Source organism: Nesoenas mayeri (genome assembly GCF_963082525.1).
Source record: "Nesoenas mayeri genome assembly, chromosome: 3".
Classification (NCBI taxonomy): domain Eukaryota; kingdom Metazoa; phylum Chordata; class Aves; order Columbiformes; family Columbidae; genus Nesoenas; species Nesoenas mayeri.
The window spans coordinates 86,311,409-86,323,553 of NC_137544.1; the positions used below are offsets into that span (position 1 = coordinate 86,311,409).

Below are 12,145 nucleotides of genomic sequence, written 5' to 3' on the forward strand. Positions count from 1 at the left end.
ATGACTTAAACCCCACATTTCTTAAAAGCAACTGGCTTGTGCTGTGGAATGATGCAGTTTTTGCCCTCTGTTCAGCTAACCCAGCCACACACGTAGTTGTGATCTCATTCTGAAAAACTTCTGAAGGACAGCGGCCTTGTGCAGAGCAACAGTCCCGAGTACCACATCAGTTCCTCTCTTCTTACTCAGTCCTCACCCCACCTCTCTGGTTTCAAGGTATTTTTTGTTCCCTAAACACTGTAAAAACATTTAGCATACTCAGGATTGACAACAATTTGCCTTAGGAAGATTGAACAGTTCAGTTGCTGAGAACGTCTTCCAAGTTAAAAAACCAACAGATGTATACATTTTCTAAAAGAGGCAGCAGTCTTACAGTTCACTTCTTAGTATCTTCAAGCTGGAGCTACTTTCAGGCTTTATATCTTCTTTTTTTCTTTTTTTTTTTTTTTTTTTTTTTTTTCTTTTCACTGAGAGTTTCATTCTAGTTTAACCCACTTGGATTTACAAGCCGCTAGTGGCGTTTTCAAACACTGGGTTTCGATTCAGAGCGCTGAAGGCACAGGAGCAGAAGCCTTTAATGCTGATGTGGCTCCCATGCACTGTGACTATGGAAAGCTCCAAACTCTCATCTATTTAAAACATCTATTTATTTTTGAGCAGTTTTAAATAGATGAGGACTAAGGAGGAAGAGACTGTTGTGCTCCTAACACTGGCTCTTGCCTGGAATCCTGTCAATGTAAAACCCTTCTGCCCCCCGTGCTGGCCGTGTTGCTGCACCAAGAGCATATAAGAACAAAATCTCATCAGTTTGGAGCCAGGGTCAGTGTCCTTAATGCCATGGAGAAAAACAGAGGAGAACTTGGGGAGAAGAACCTGGATTCCAAGCTACTGGATTTGCAAACTGATTCTCCACAAAGTTTATTGGAAAGAACTTGGTCTCATCAGCTTCTGAGTATTTTAAAAGATGTAACCTTCAGGGTATTTTGTGAACTTTGTTTTTTTTATTTACAATGCTAAAGGATGACATCAGTTAAGATACGCTGGATAAAAATGTAGGCAGTTTTGCTTTTATATTAATTCCAAGTGGTTTGTATGTTGTTCTTTAGGAATATGTACTGTTTTTACAAACAAAGGAAAACAAGATAGAATATGTACCCTCCTAATCCTGCTAGGATTTCTACTAAATACGATCTCAAACCTATGGCTCTCATCAGGCGGAGACTGAGGAATGTGCTTACCTTTAACGTGGGTAAGGGCTTTCATTGAGATCCTACCCACAAAGTGAAGCACATATGTAAAGCTTTTGGGGGTTTAAAGCCTTCCCTCCATCTGACATCACCGCTCTACCCAGACAGACCCTTAATCTGTTGCATTGAGCCCCGCAGCAAGACACAGGCAGCAAATAAGGTTTTATTTCTTTTTCATTCTTCAGCTCCCCCATATCCATTAAAATAGACGTGCTCAATCGCTGCAGAAGCACCGGTACGTTACCCGGCTGTACGGGACAGCACTGTCGCCTGTGCCACAGACAGAGGGCACGTTTGCGCCTGTAAGGTAAAATACCTGTTTTCGGGGGCTGCTCGGCCCGCTCGGAGCTGGGACCCCGCGGCCGCCCCTCTCCCGTCCCCACGCCTGTCACCTGGCCCCGGGAGCGCCGCCTGACGTCACGGCGGCCCCAGATTGGCTGCGCGGGGCCGGCACCGGGGCACGGGCACCCCCCGCCTCACGCACACGCTTGCGGAGAAACTCTTCAAAAAGCGAGTGGGGTGTTCTTTCAGCCCGGGCCGGCTGCAGGACCGCTTCTTACAGAGGCCCGCGGACCCTCGGCAGCTCCGGCAACCGAAACATCTGCTCTGCATTGCGACCACCCCCCTCCAGCGAACACCCTTCCCCTGTGCTGCTCCTCCTCCCTTCCCGCTCCGGCTCGGCTCGCACCCGCCGCTTCCTTTCTTCCAGCGATGTTTTCCTGCTACACGGGGCGACGTGTTTGCTGAACTTTTCTAACAGTTTGCGGAGCGGGTGGGGGGAACCTGACGCTTTTCTCCTTCCCCCCTCCCGGGAGCAGGAAGGGGGGTAAGCGAGCGGAGGAAGGACCCGCACTGCACGCACACACATCCTTTGGAGGAGAAGCAACCCTTGCACCGGGGCTCAGCGAAGCTCGCCGGCTGCAGGGGCTCCCGCTGTGGAGATGGCTCGGATCGGATGGGGCTGCTTCTTTCTCCTCGCTGCCTGTGCACTTTTGTCACCAGCGCTTGCTGCCTCCGAGAAGGGCAGGCTGAGGAGGATCACGTACGTCCTGCAGCCCGGCCGAGCGGGCTCCTCCGGCAGCCGGCACCAGCGCCCGACCCTCCTCGCGGGGGAGCAGCAGCAGCAGCAGCAGCGCACGTTTAACGTACAGCTGAACACGCGCTACGGCGGCGGCACCCTAGAGCGGACCCGGCGGATGAGCAAGCCGGGCGGCGCCGGCGTCCAGCTCCGCTTGGGCCCCGCCGGGCAGGTCCACCCCAACTCCGCCGCTCACGCCGCCTCCTTCGCCAAGCCGGCCCGCTTCGGCCCGCGGCCCAAGCCGCCGCCGGCCCCTCACGGCAACAGCAGCGCCGGCCTGCCCCTCCGCCAGAAGCACCAGCTGCCGCCGCTGCCGGGGTAAGGCGCCCTCCCGCCAGCCGTGCCCCGCACGTCCCCCGCTCCCCAGCACGGCTGAGGTGACGGTGGTGCTGCCCGCCCGCCTGCAGCCTCCCTCCCCACCGGTTACCTTCGTCGCGGCCGTTGTCGCCTCCCCTCGGGGACAAGGGTAGGAGCAGGGAGCCAGGGAAACGCACGCCGGGCTCCTCGGGGGCACTGCGGCGTTACCTGCCCGCCGCCGGTGCCCGGCTGGCCGCAAGCCGACTGTGGGCGCTTGACTTTGCCGCCTCCCCGCGGCACCCGAGGCCGGACGCGGGGCCAGCTCCCCTCGCCGCTCAGCAGCCCGTGGCGGGTCCCGCGTCTGGGCTGAGGCGTCGACTGCGCGAGGAGCCCCGCAGCCGTCTCCTCTTGGGGCTGGGGGGGCCGGCCCTGCCAGGGGCGAGCTGCGGCCCCCGCCTTTCTGGTGTGTGTTCCTGAGTGCAGTGCTCGGGGTGCCCGTCCGTCCCCGGCCCTCTGCGGGAGGCGCCAGCCCGCCTTCCCAGCCACAGCCGGTGCCTGGCGAGGAGTTTCCTCCAACGTTCTTCGAGAGGTTTAATTCTTCCCGCCTTTTCTCTCGCCGGCCCAGCGCCCGCCCCGTGGCCCGGCTGGAGTTGGGGAGCGGGGCCGGCCGCTGCCGCGGAGCCGTTGGCGCCCCGCCAGACCCTCACCCCTCTTTTGTGTTCCCACAGGGTCAATGTGTGCGGGGGGCAGTGCTGTCACGGCTGGAGCAAGGCCACGGGCTCTCAGAGGTGCATAAAACGTGAGTAGCCGTGTGGGTCTTGGGGGCTGCGGGTTGCCACTGTGGTTGGTAGTGGGGGGACCTGTGGGCACCGCAGTGGGCGTCTGGTGAGGCGGTGGATGCCGACCATCGGCTGTGAGCAGAAGGAGGTGCCGTCTGAGCTACAGATCCCACCTGCACCGCACTGGCGTGGTTAACCAGTGCACTGGCTCGAGCCCTTCTCCCCTGGCGTCGTGGTGCGTGGCAGTTGTTAACACTTCACTTTTCATCCTTAAATCCCTCCTTGCTAACCTTCAGCTTTGCTAAAGGATGAACAGTGGGTGCCTTCTATGTTTATTCTCGGCACAGATAGCGGCATTTTTGGAGAGGACTTCACAGGGGTTATTTTTTTGTGGAAAAAAACCCACCATGCGTTAATGCTTGAATGTCAGGACTTTTTTGAATGGGGGCTTAATAGGGTAAAGAACCTGCTGGAGGAGCACAAGTGGGGAGCAAGGAATTGCCACATACCCACAGTCCTTTCACTAGCAGCCTGTGTGAATGGTCCCATGCTTAGGACATGGAGTTTTTGAAGCGTCAAACAAGGCAAAATGGGCTTTGAAAAGTTCCTGTAGAGGGATGTATCTAGAAACACAAAATATGTGCATGAGGTGATGCTGATCAGGTCAATACTATTATACACAGGTTGTCCTTTCTAATACGAAAGTGTAAGAATTTCTGCTAGTTTAAGCAGGGTTCGGGATGACTGCAAGTGGCTAAAGTAGAATGATGTTACCATGAGGTCATGGAAGACTATAACGACATACCTCTTTGGGGAAACTCCTTTAGGTATCAGTGAGATGGGGCAGATACCGAAACACCGCTTTTGTTCAGCAGGACAGACTTCTGTCCCTGAGAGAGTTGGAGTAAACCATGCCTTTAAGATGAAAAGTCTGCTTGGGTTTTTTTTATGGTGGCTTTTGTCTCTGTGTAGGATTTTTCACAATAGGGAGCAATCCCATTTGTAATCCTCAGTGAGGTCAAGTACCTTTGACCTGCGTGGAGCTGTTGCTAAGAAGCAAAGACTTTATTACAGTAGGGTGTTAAAGACAAAACTTCACAATTCCTTGATCAACATGCATTTAAGACATGCATTTAAGATGATAGTCTTCTAAAATAACATTTTCAGCTTGAAATACATGCTGCTGTGTTAGGTTGGTCACCTTTTTTTTTTTTTCCGCTTAACACACATTACAAGTATTAGAATTATTTTCTTCAGTTTACATTGGTATTTTGAGGCTAATTGCAGAGCTTAATAAACATGTACCTTAGCTGGAAGACTAATCAAAATGAAAGAAACTCTTAATAATTTCAGGAGATGAAGTAAAAACCATTTTTTTCAATTGCAATACTCTTGTCAGCTAGTTTTATTTTCACTATTTTGAATGAAATAAAAAAAATTTTACTTTTTGTGGCTCTGTCTTCTAGTAGCTTTTATTTCCAGACATCTTCATCGAGTAGTTTTCTTTGCTTTCTGTCCTATAAGTTTTGTCATTTTTACATTCTCCCATTATCATTCCACCATTCTTTTTTGTCTTCTCTTCTTCTATTCCTTTGTCCTTTTAGGGTCTTCAGTGAGGACTAAGTCAGGCAATTAGATTTTTATGGGATAGCTGTGTAGAATTTCATTTAAATCCATTAATTACTTGGTTCATTCATATAGATGTTGGAGGAATAGAAGAATAGAGAAATAGTTAAAAGAAAGGTGGGGGAGATTTTCTCTTTGACCTTTTTTATTTTTTTTTCTCAGTTTTGTGTCTCTGATATTTGGCTCTCCTTTGCATTAAATATTTTTGCTGCCTGTTCTGATGCTACTCTGATACCTCCCACCAGTGGTATAATACACATGGCTTGGATCTTCTCAGTTTTACCCCTCTCTTGGCAAGCCAAGGGGAGCACTAAATGTACTGAAGTCCTGTTTTGTAACTTAGGCCAAGCACGAGATAGTATTGACTTGATTTAGCTGTGGAAGATTAGTCGCACAGTCATAAAAGCCAGATATCTCCTTTTCTTGAACCTCCCAATGTTTCTTTCAGAAGAACAGAAACCCTATAACTGAGCAAAAGTTAACCCCTTTTTTCCCTATAAAAATGATCTCTAAATTCAGATAGTGGACTCTCAGTTGTTTTTGAGTGGATTATTGCAGCTGTGAATTAATTGTGTGACAGATGTAGGCACACCTGAGCTGACTTCCTGCAGAGTCCGTTTGCATCTGTCAGGGTTTATTAGCTCAGGCTCAGTATCACTTTAATAAGTTATTTGGCCTCTAAGGCCAGTTTATATTCCTTTGCATGGTGAAAAGCCTGAGCTAATGAACCCCAGGCCCAAACTGGCTCTTTCCAGAGCCAACTTCCATTTGTCTACGTTGTGCTTCCAGAACCAGAGTGCTGAGAGCCAGCTCTGATCAGTGAGGCATATTAGCTCAGGTGTAATCCCAGGCTGGAACAAGCAGCATGTGTTTCTGCTCTGCTGCACCTGTGTTAGTAAGCCTGCCTGTCGAAGGGAGGAGGTATGGTCTTGAAGTCCAGGCTTTGTTAATCTTCCCCTCTCTTGTGCATGGTGGTGTTTGCTAGCCCTGCTTTCTCAGGCGTGGGCTATGGCTGTGGCTGCCATTCCCTTGGGGGACTTCCATCCCAGGCAGTCTAGCTGGGAGCAGTGGCAGCTGCACTGCATTTCCCTTGGCGGCAGCAACAGGGGGTATTAGAAATGTTTCTGTGTGGGTCAGAGGGCAACATCTGTACAGAGGAAGCAAGTGGGCTTTTCAAGTCCTTTTTCTAAATTTTAGTTTGAAGCTGGACTGCCTGTTGTGTTTACAGTATTCATGTTCCCTTGGAAGCCTGACAGTCTGTCCTCAGAAAGTGATCTTTTGTGTTCCTGTTTACTACCTGTATGAGAATGTCCACTGTATCTGATTTTAGGCATATAGGTTTTCCCCCTTTGTGCCTGAATGTGCCTCAATTTTACATGGTAAAATTTTATCTTAAGAACTTATTTCAAACTTGGTGTGACTTTGCTTATAAGAACTCCATCATTATAATTAAATAGATTAAATCATAAAGGTCAGCATTAAAAGTATTCAGAATTGCTTTATGCTAGGAGTGTAACTTCTAACAATCAAAAGCAACTTTCTTGAAGCGTTTAGAACATCCATCTTAGGGTACAGACAAAGGTGGCAAAAATTCAACCACAGCAATAAACACCCTGGAAAGTTATAAGCACGTGAAAGGGTTTATGGCAAATGTTGTCTTCCAGTCATAGTTATCATAGGTTATAATCTGTGTAAGTGCAATAAGAAGATACCACCAATGCTGGAGACATCATGTTTTGTTAGTACTTGTTGCATTACCAGAGCGTTATAGAAACATTAATTAGTTCTATAACATGGCTGTAAGGCAAGTAAAATCTAGAGTGTGGGTTTTTTGTTGTTTATTTCATTTATGGAAATTGAACCATAGGTTAAATGTGGCCTTGGACAAGTTACAACAACTGACGGGAAGGCCTAAACTGGAAATTAGGAGTTCCTACCTCTCAACTGCATGTTTATCCTATTGAAACCTGTCGTCTCCTACTTTGTTACTTGCTACTAAATTTCTTTCAGTTAATGCTACTTCCTACCTAATACGCTCTTCTGTTTGTTCTGGTTTTGTTTTCTTTTTCTTAATGATTACAAGGAGCTGTTTTTCACTTTGGGAAGTCAAGTAAGAAATTACCTACTCTATGCAGGATCTGATATTTTGAAAAAAAGCTTGAAAAAACCACCTTATTGTAATAGTAGACCCCTTCTAAAATGTATAATAATACTTTTTTGTCTGGAGTGTTAATATTGGTTATTTGTGAGTGTTCATAATGTATACTGGATGGTTTGAAAAACAGCATTTCCTGGAGAAATTCTGACTTTTACTATCATAACAATGAGAATTAACTAATGCTAGTGAGAAGGAGAGAGCTGACTGTTAATGGGATAGTGAAGCATGAATTCCTTACTGTAGAGGTGTAAGAAAGGCTTATATGGCAAACAGGTAAGGAAGTGGATTTTGCAGGACTGTGATTAAATTTCATATAGGTAGAGGAATTACTGTCTGTGTAGTTGTAGAATCCACATACACCATTGTTGTCAATTAAGAGGATAAGGACCTTGCGTCTTTGTTTGCTGAAGGTGTTGTATGTGTGCATATATGTATTTGTGCGTGTATGTATTCCATGCATGGACATAAGGTGAGGATTTTAAGTTGGGCCTGGACTGGATTCTTTGAATTTGGTCATTAAGTTTTTTCCCTGTCTGTCGTGTGCTCAGGCACCTTAGAAAGGTCATCAGAAAATGAGACCGTTTGTTAATGCTTGTTAACTTTATTTTTTTTGTATTAGAAGGTTATCTTGCTAATTCTTCAGTCTTTTGAAGACTTCTGACGAAACATTAAATAAATGCTCTATAGATAAACAAGGCTTAATTTATTTTTCGGAATAAGAAAATATACTTCAGTAGGGTCTTGCTGATGCAGGAGACTAGAAAGTTGTGCTAATACTTGCTAAGAGGAAGGGTTCCCTTTGTTCAGTTCCCACATCTGCGTGGCCTCTGCCTGTGTATTGCTGTTCACTTTGAGTGACGTGATCCCTAAACCTCCAGGGCTATACTTGGCTCTTTTCCTGAGTTAGCATGCTATGGCTTAGTCTCTCCTTCAGGACAAGGACACTTTACAATGTGACCAGATGTTCTGGACCCCAAGTTGTCCAAGACCTGGATGGACCATGTTCTAGGTTTCTTCTAGCTTGTGCGCTTGAATTTCTTGGGGAAGGTGAGGGAAAGGTTGCATACTTAGGTCTTGTTCTGATATAGGGTTAGAATCCAGATCTGGAAACTTGGAAGCACACATGGTTCCCCAGTTTAGATACAAAAGTCTGTACAACTAAATATTTTAATATGGGTTGCTCAGAATCTACTCTTCTGTCTACAGTTCGGCTCTTAGAAATGGTGGTATCCAGGAGAGCTGTACTTCTGATTGTTGGAACTGAGTACTTCAAATGTTTGCTGCTGTGCTTCATAGAGGTTTTCTGGTGATAAATGGTTCCTGAGGCTTGTGTTTCATCAGTTTTGTGGCTTTGAGTTTTACCAAGTTCTGTTTATTTACATTGTATATACAAAGCCTAACTGTAACATACTCTTTCCAAATGTGTCTTCTCATTCTAAGACCATCATCTCAGTAAAAGCAGTATCAATCTCCTTCAAATTATGTCTAAATAAAAATTAAATGTCTCAATTTTAAAGAGACGTTAACTACTTTGACCTCATGTAACTAACCTGTACATTGGTCCTTTTTAACCTATTCTTTGACGTTGTTTTTCAACACTTCAGAATTGAAAAAATTGAAAGCCATTACTTGAATAGCTTGGTTTTGCCTCTGCTGTGCTTGCTACTGTAATATGTAAATAAAACTTCTGGATTTCATATACAAGGGATAGATTGGCTTTTGCAGTGGGAAAGCTCTTGTTAGCCCTTAGTGGTAGTTCTATTCTGCTTTAGGTTTTGCTTGCTGTCCTTGGGAAGGGGAGAGAATGAGAGGGTTCAGATTTTTGTAATCTTTGACCTTTTCTACATTAGCAAGCAGTGTGGACTGACAGGAGATCTATAGACTAAAGCCTTTGGTTTTGATGACCTGAGGCCCATGGTATGCACGTTTCGGGGCTTAGTGTTTTATTTTGGACTAGGTGTAGTCTGGTCTCGTGGAATGAATGCCAACATGAGGCTGAAATACATTAGGTGCATTCTTGGAGTGTTCATGTGTTTGGTTTACTTTTTTTATTATTTATTTTCTCTGCATCTAAAAGAAATAGAATACATGTGCCTTAAGATGGCCCCACAACATGAACCAAACCTCAGTGAGTGCCATTGGTAAGATATGCTTCGAGAGAGAATCCTGAGCTGAGCTAAAGCAGTAATGCCGACTTTGAGGACAGCATCTGTCTTCTGGCCATTGGTGGCAGTCAGCCTCCCTCCTGCCAGAGGAGGCAGCAAGAGCTACGAGTAGACAAGGCACTGTTAGCTGATACCTGCTGTACAAATGTGACCACGCCCTGCGCTGTTGCCGCGTTTTGGTGAGGAAGCCCAAGTCCACAATTAGTATGAGGTGAAACCTACCCAACCTTTTTTTTGTGAGCCATTTGGGACTTTACTCTAACAAACAACATTTGGGACTTTACTATAACAAACAAGGTTATAATGATAAATAGTCTCTATTTCATACAAATACTGTGTGTGTGTATAGATTTTAAACCAAACAAAAAAAGAACCTTAAAAGAAACTTCTCAAGATGTTGTGCTCCTGCACTGAAGCAGACGACAGATCGATAGTGAACTCATTCAGCGCATGGCAACAGAAGCAGAACATGTAGTAAAGTTCTGGTAAATCTACAGTGGCTAAAAAGCCTTGAGCACTTCTTATGTTAAGATAGTATCAGAAGGAACCCAGAAAACGATGGGTTTTTTTAATTATTTTTTCCCTTTCAGATTTGTTGGCTCTTTGTTTTAAGTGTGTAACTTGGAAGTGGTGCAGAAAGCTGTGCAGGTGCTGTGGGGAGCTGTGATACATCTGGCAATTTTGCAGTGTTCTCCTGGTTCTGCACAAATGCAGGAACATAATGATGTGTTGACAGTGAAGTGATATTTGATGCTTAAAATACTGGGCTTGCACCTCTCTTCTGTATGGCTGCTCTTTGTGAGCATGGAGAAGGGCAGAGCTGGAGGTGGGGCATGTTCCACTCTCCTTCACTTTCAGCAAAGTGAGAGCGCAGGGCAAAGTGCTTGTGTGTTTGGGATCAGTGAGCCTCCTGGCTTTTGGGAAAGTGGGGCTGTAGTGAGGTGTGGGTTTCTGCACTCTACAGGGCCTTCAGAAGAAGTTAGGTGCAGCACCTCTAATGAGACCATTCTTAATAGCCTTCAACATGAAGGGCTGCCTGTGTTAGCTGAACCTGCCTTAAAGCATGCATGGATTGCCTGGGAGCTACAGGGAGAGTGGAAGCTGGATGGAGAGGGGCACACACATCCCCCCAAACTGGCTGCTTGTTTAAATGCTGCAGTGCCAGGTGTTAGTAGATTATGGGTGGTTCAGGTTGTCAAGTGAGTCTGTGTTCTGTAACTAATGTGGACTGGTGCTAGGTTGGGTTTGAGGATTTTGCTTTAGTGGTTTTGTTTGTTTGTTTGTTTTTGTTCTACTGGTACTTGACTTACCTAGCATAATTTATTCTTAGAAAGCAGATAGTCTCCATTGACTACAGAAAGAAAGCTTCAGCATCTCTCTGCATTCTAGAAAGCAGATAGTCTCCATTGACTACAGAAAGAAAGCAAAGCTTCAGCATCTCTCTGCATTCCTGACTGCACACAGAAGGGGAAGACGGATTTTTTTTTTTTTTTTTTTTTACATGTTAATAAATCAGGATGTTCATTTAAGTATAGAGTTAAAAATCGTTCTGCTCAGCCATATTCTTTTTTTTGTGAAATGCAGATAGTAATCCCTGCATAAACCTAGAGTTTTGCAGAGCTGCTCCCTGATAAAGAGGGATGGTTTTATGTCCTATGTTTTGTTTTTTCATAGTTCAAGTCAGTTTTTTTATTATCTCTAGATGGCAGTTCAGGCTTGGATATACAGAGAAGCTTAACTGAATGGTGAACTTGTATTGCGAGTTGGTTGGTTTTAGGAAAAATGTTATTGTTCTTAGCTTTTTAATTATTATGATTAATAGTCTTTTCTCTGGTATTTCTTTTCTGTAACACTTCAGTTGTCTGAATCCTGCATCCAGTTAATTTTTCAATTATCTCTTTATTGAGTTTCTCTTAGCTTGTTCAGTTTTCTGCATATTTCTTAGAAAGTAGTTTGTAAGCACTGTAATAAGAAAGGTTAAGAGAATTAAAAGGATTGCAGATTGGAGTGTTAACCACTCTAGCAAGCAAGAACAGCGTATAATGTGAATCTGCTGGTTTCCTTGGATTAGTCCTTTCTATAGTGAATGATTTTTTTTTTTTTTAAATACTGAAATGATAGGTGGATTTATAGCATGTGAAATGTTCATACTGTTAAAATATGTATAATGATGATCTCATGTAATTAAATACTTAAAAATATCTCACAGATTATACAGTCCAACTTAAGTATTTATGCTAAACTTCGGTAAACAGAACATGAATGCAAACACCAAGTATCAAACAGTGTGTTATATTCTTATGACTGATAAAAAAATGTGTCCTTTTGCTGAAGTTATGCTTTTGAAGTATTTGAGTATAGCTGCTGTTAAATTCTGGTAGTTCTTAGCATTTAGAGATAATACTGTGAAGATATATAGAAAGTAATCTTAATAAAGTACATTATATTGTCATTAGGAGAGAAACTGATGTTTGTTTGTTTTTAAACGAGAAATGTAAGCCAAAAGCATTGTTTTTTGTTTCCCTCCTTTCTTGGATGTCATGTCTATGTAGCCATCTACCTCAGTGTGGGAATGCATCAGATGTTTTGAAGTGGACCACTGAAGAATTCAAAGTGTCACATGCTTTTATTTGAAGTATATTTAGGGAAAGATGTCCCTAAGACTATATGATAAAAGCAAAGATCCTGTGTAGGAAGACAGACGTGGTTCTAATACTTCCTCCATTAGTAGTGTAGACATCATACAGGTTTCTGCAGTTAATGCCGTTTCTTCTGATTATTTAAGTAATTTCAAC

General features: G+C 44.6%; 1 protein-coding gene across 1 annotated transcript in view; it reads left to right on the forward strand.

The window, feature by feature from the left end:
- Positions 1-2,188: 2,188 nt before the first annotated feature.
- The window catches only part of LTBP1 (latent transforming growth factor beta binding protein 1), a gene marked incomplete at both ends in the record, with an annotated part of 196,334 nt that continues 186,377 nt past the window's right edge, over positions 2,189-12,145 (forward strand). The window contains 2 exons of the mRNA XM_080340785.1: positions 2,189-2,643; positions 3,351-3,421. Coding sequence (XP_080196911.1) covers positions 2,189-2,643; positions 3,351-3,421 — 526 coding nt within the window. The remainder of the gene's footprint in view (positions 2,644-3,350; positions 3,422-12,145) is intronic.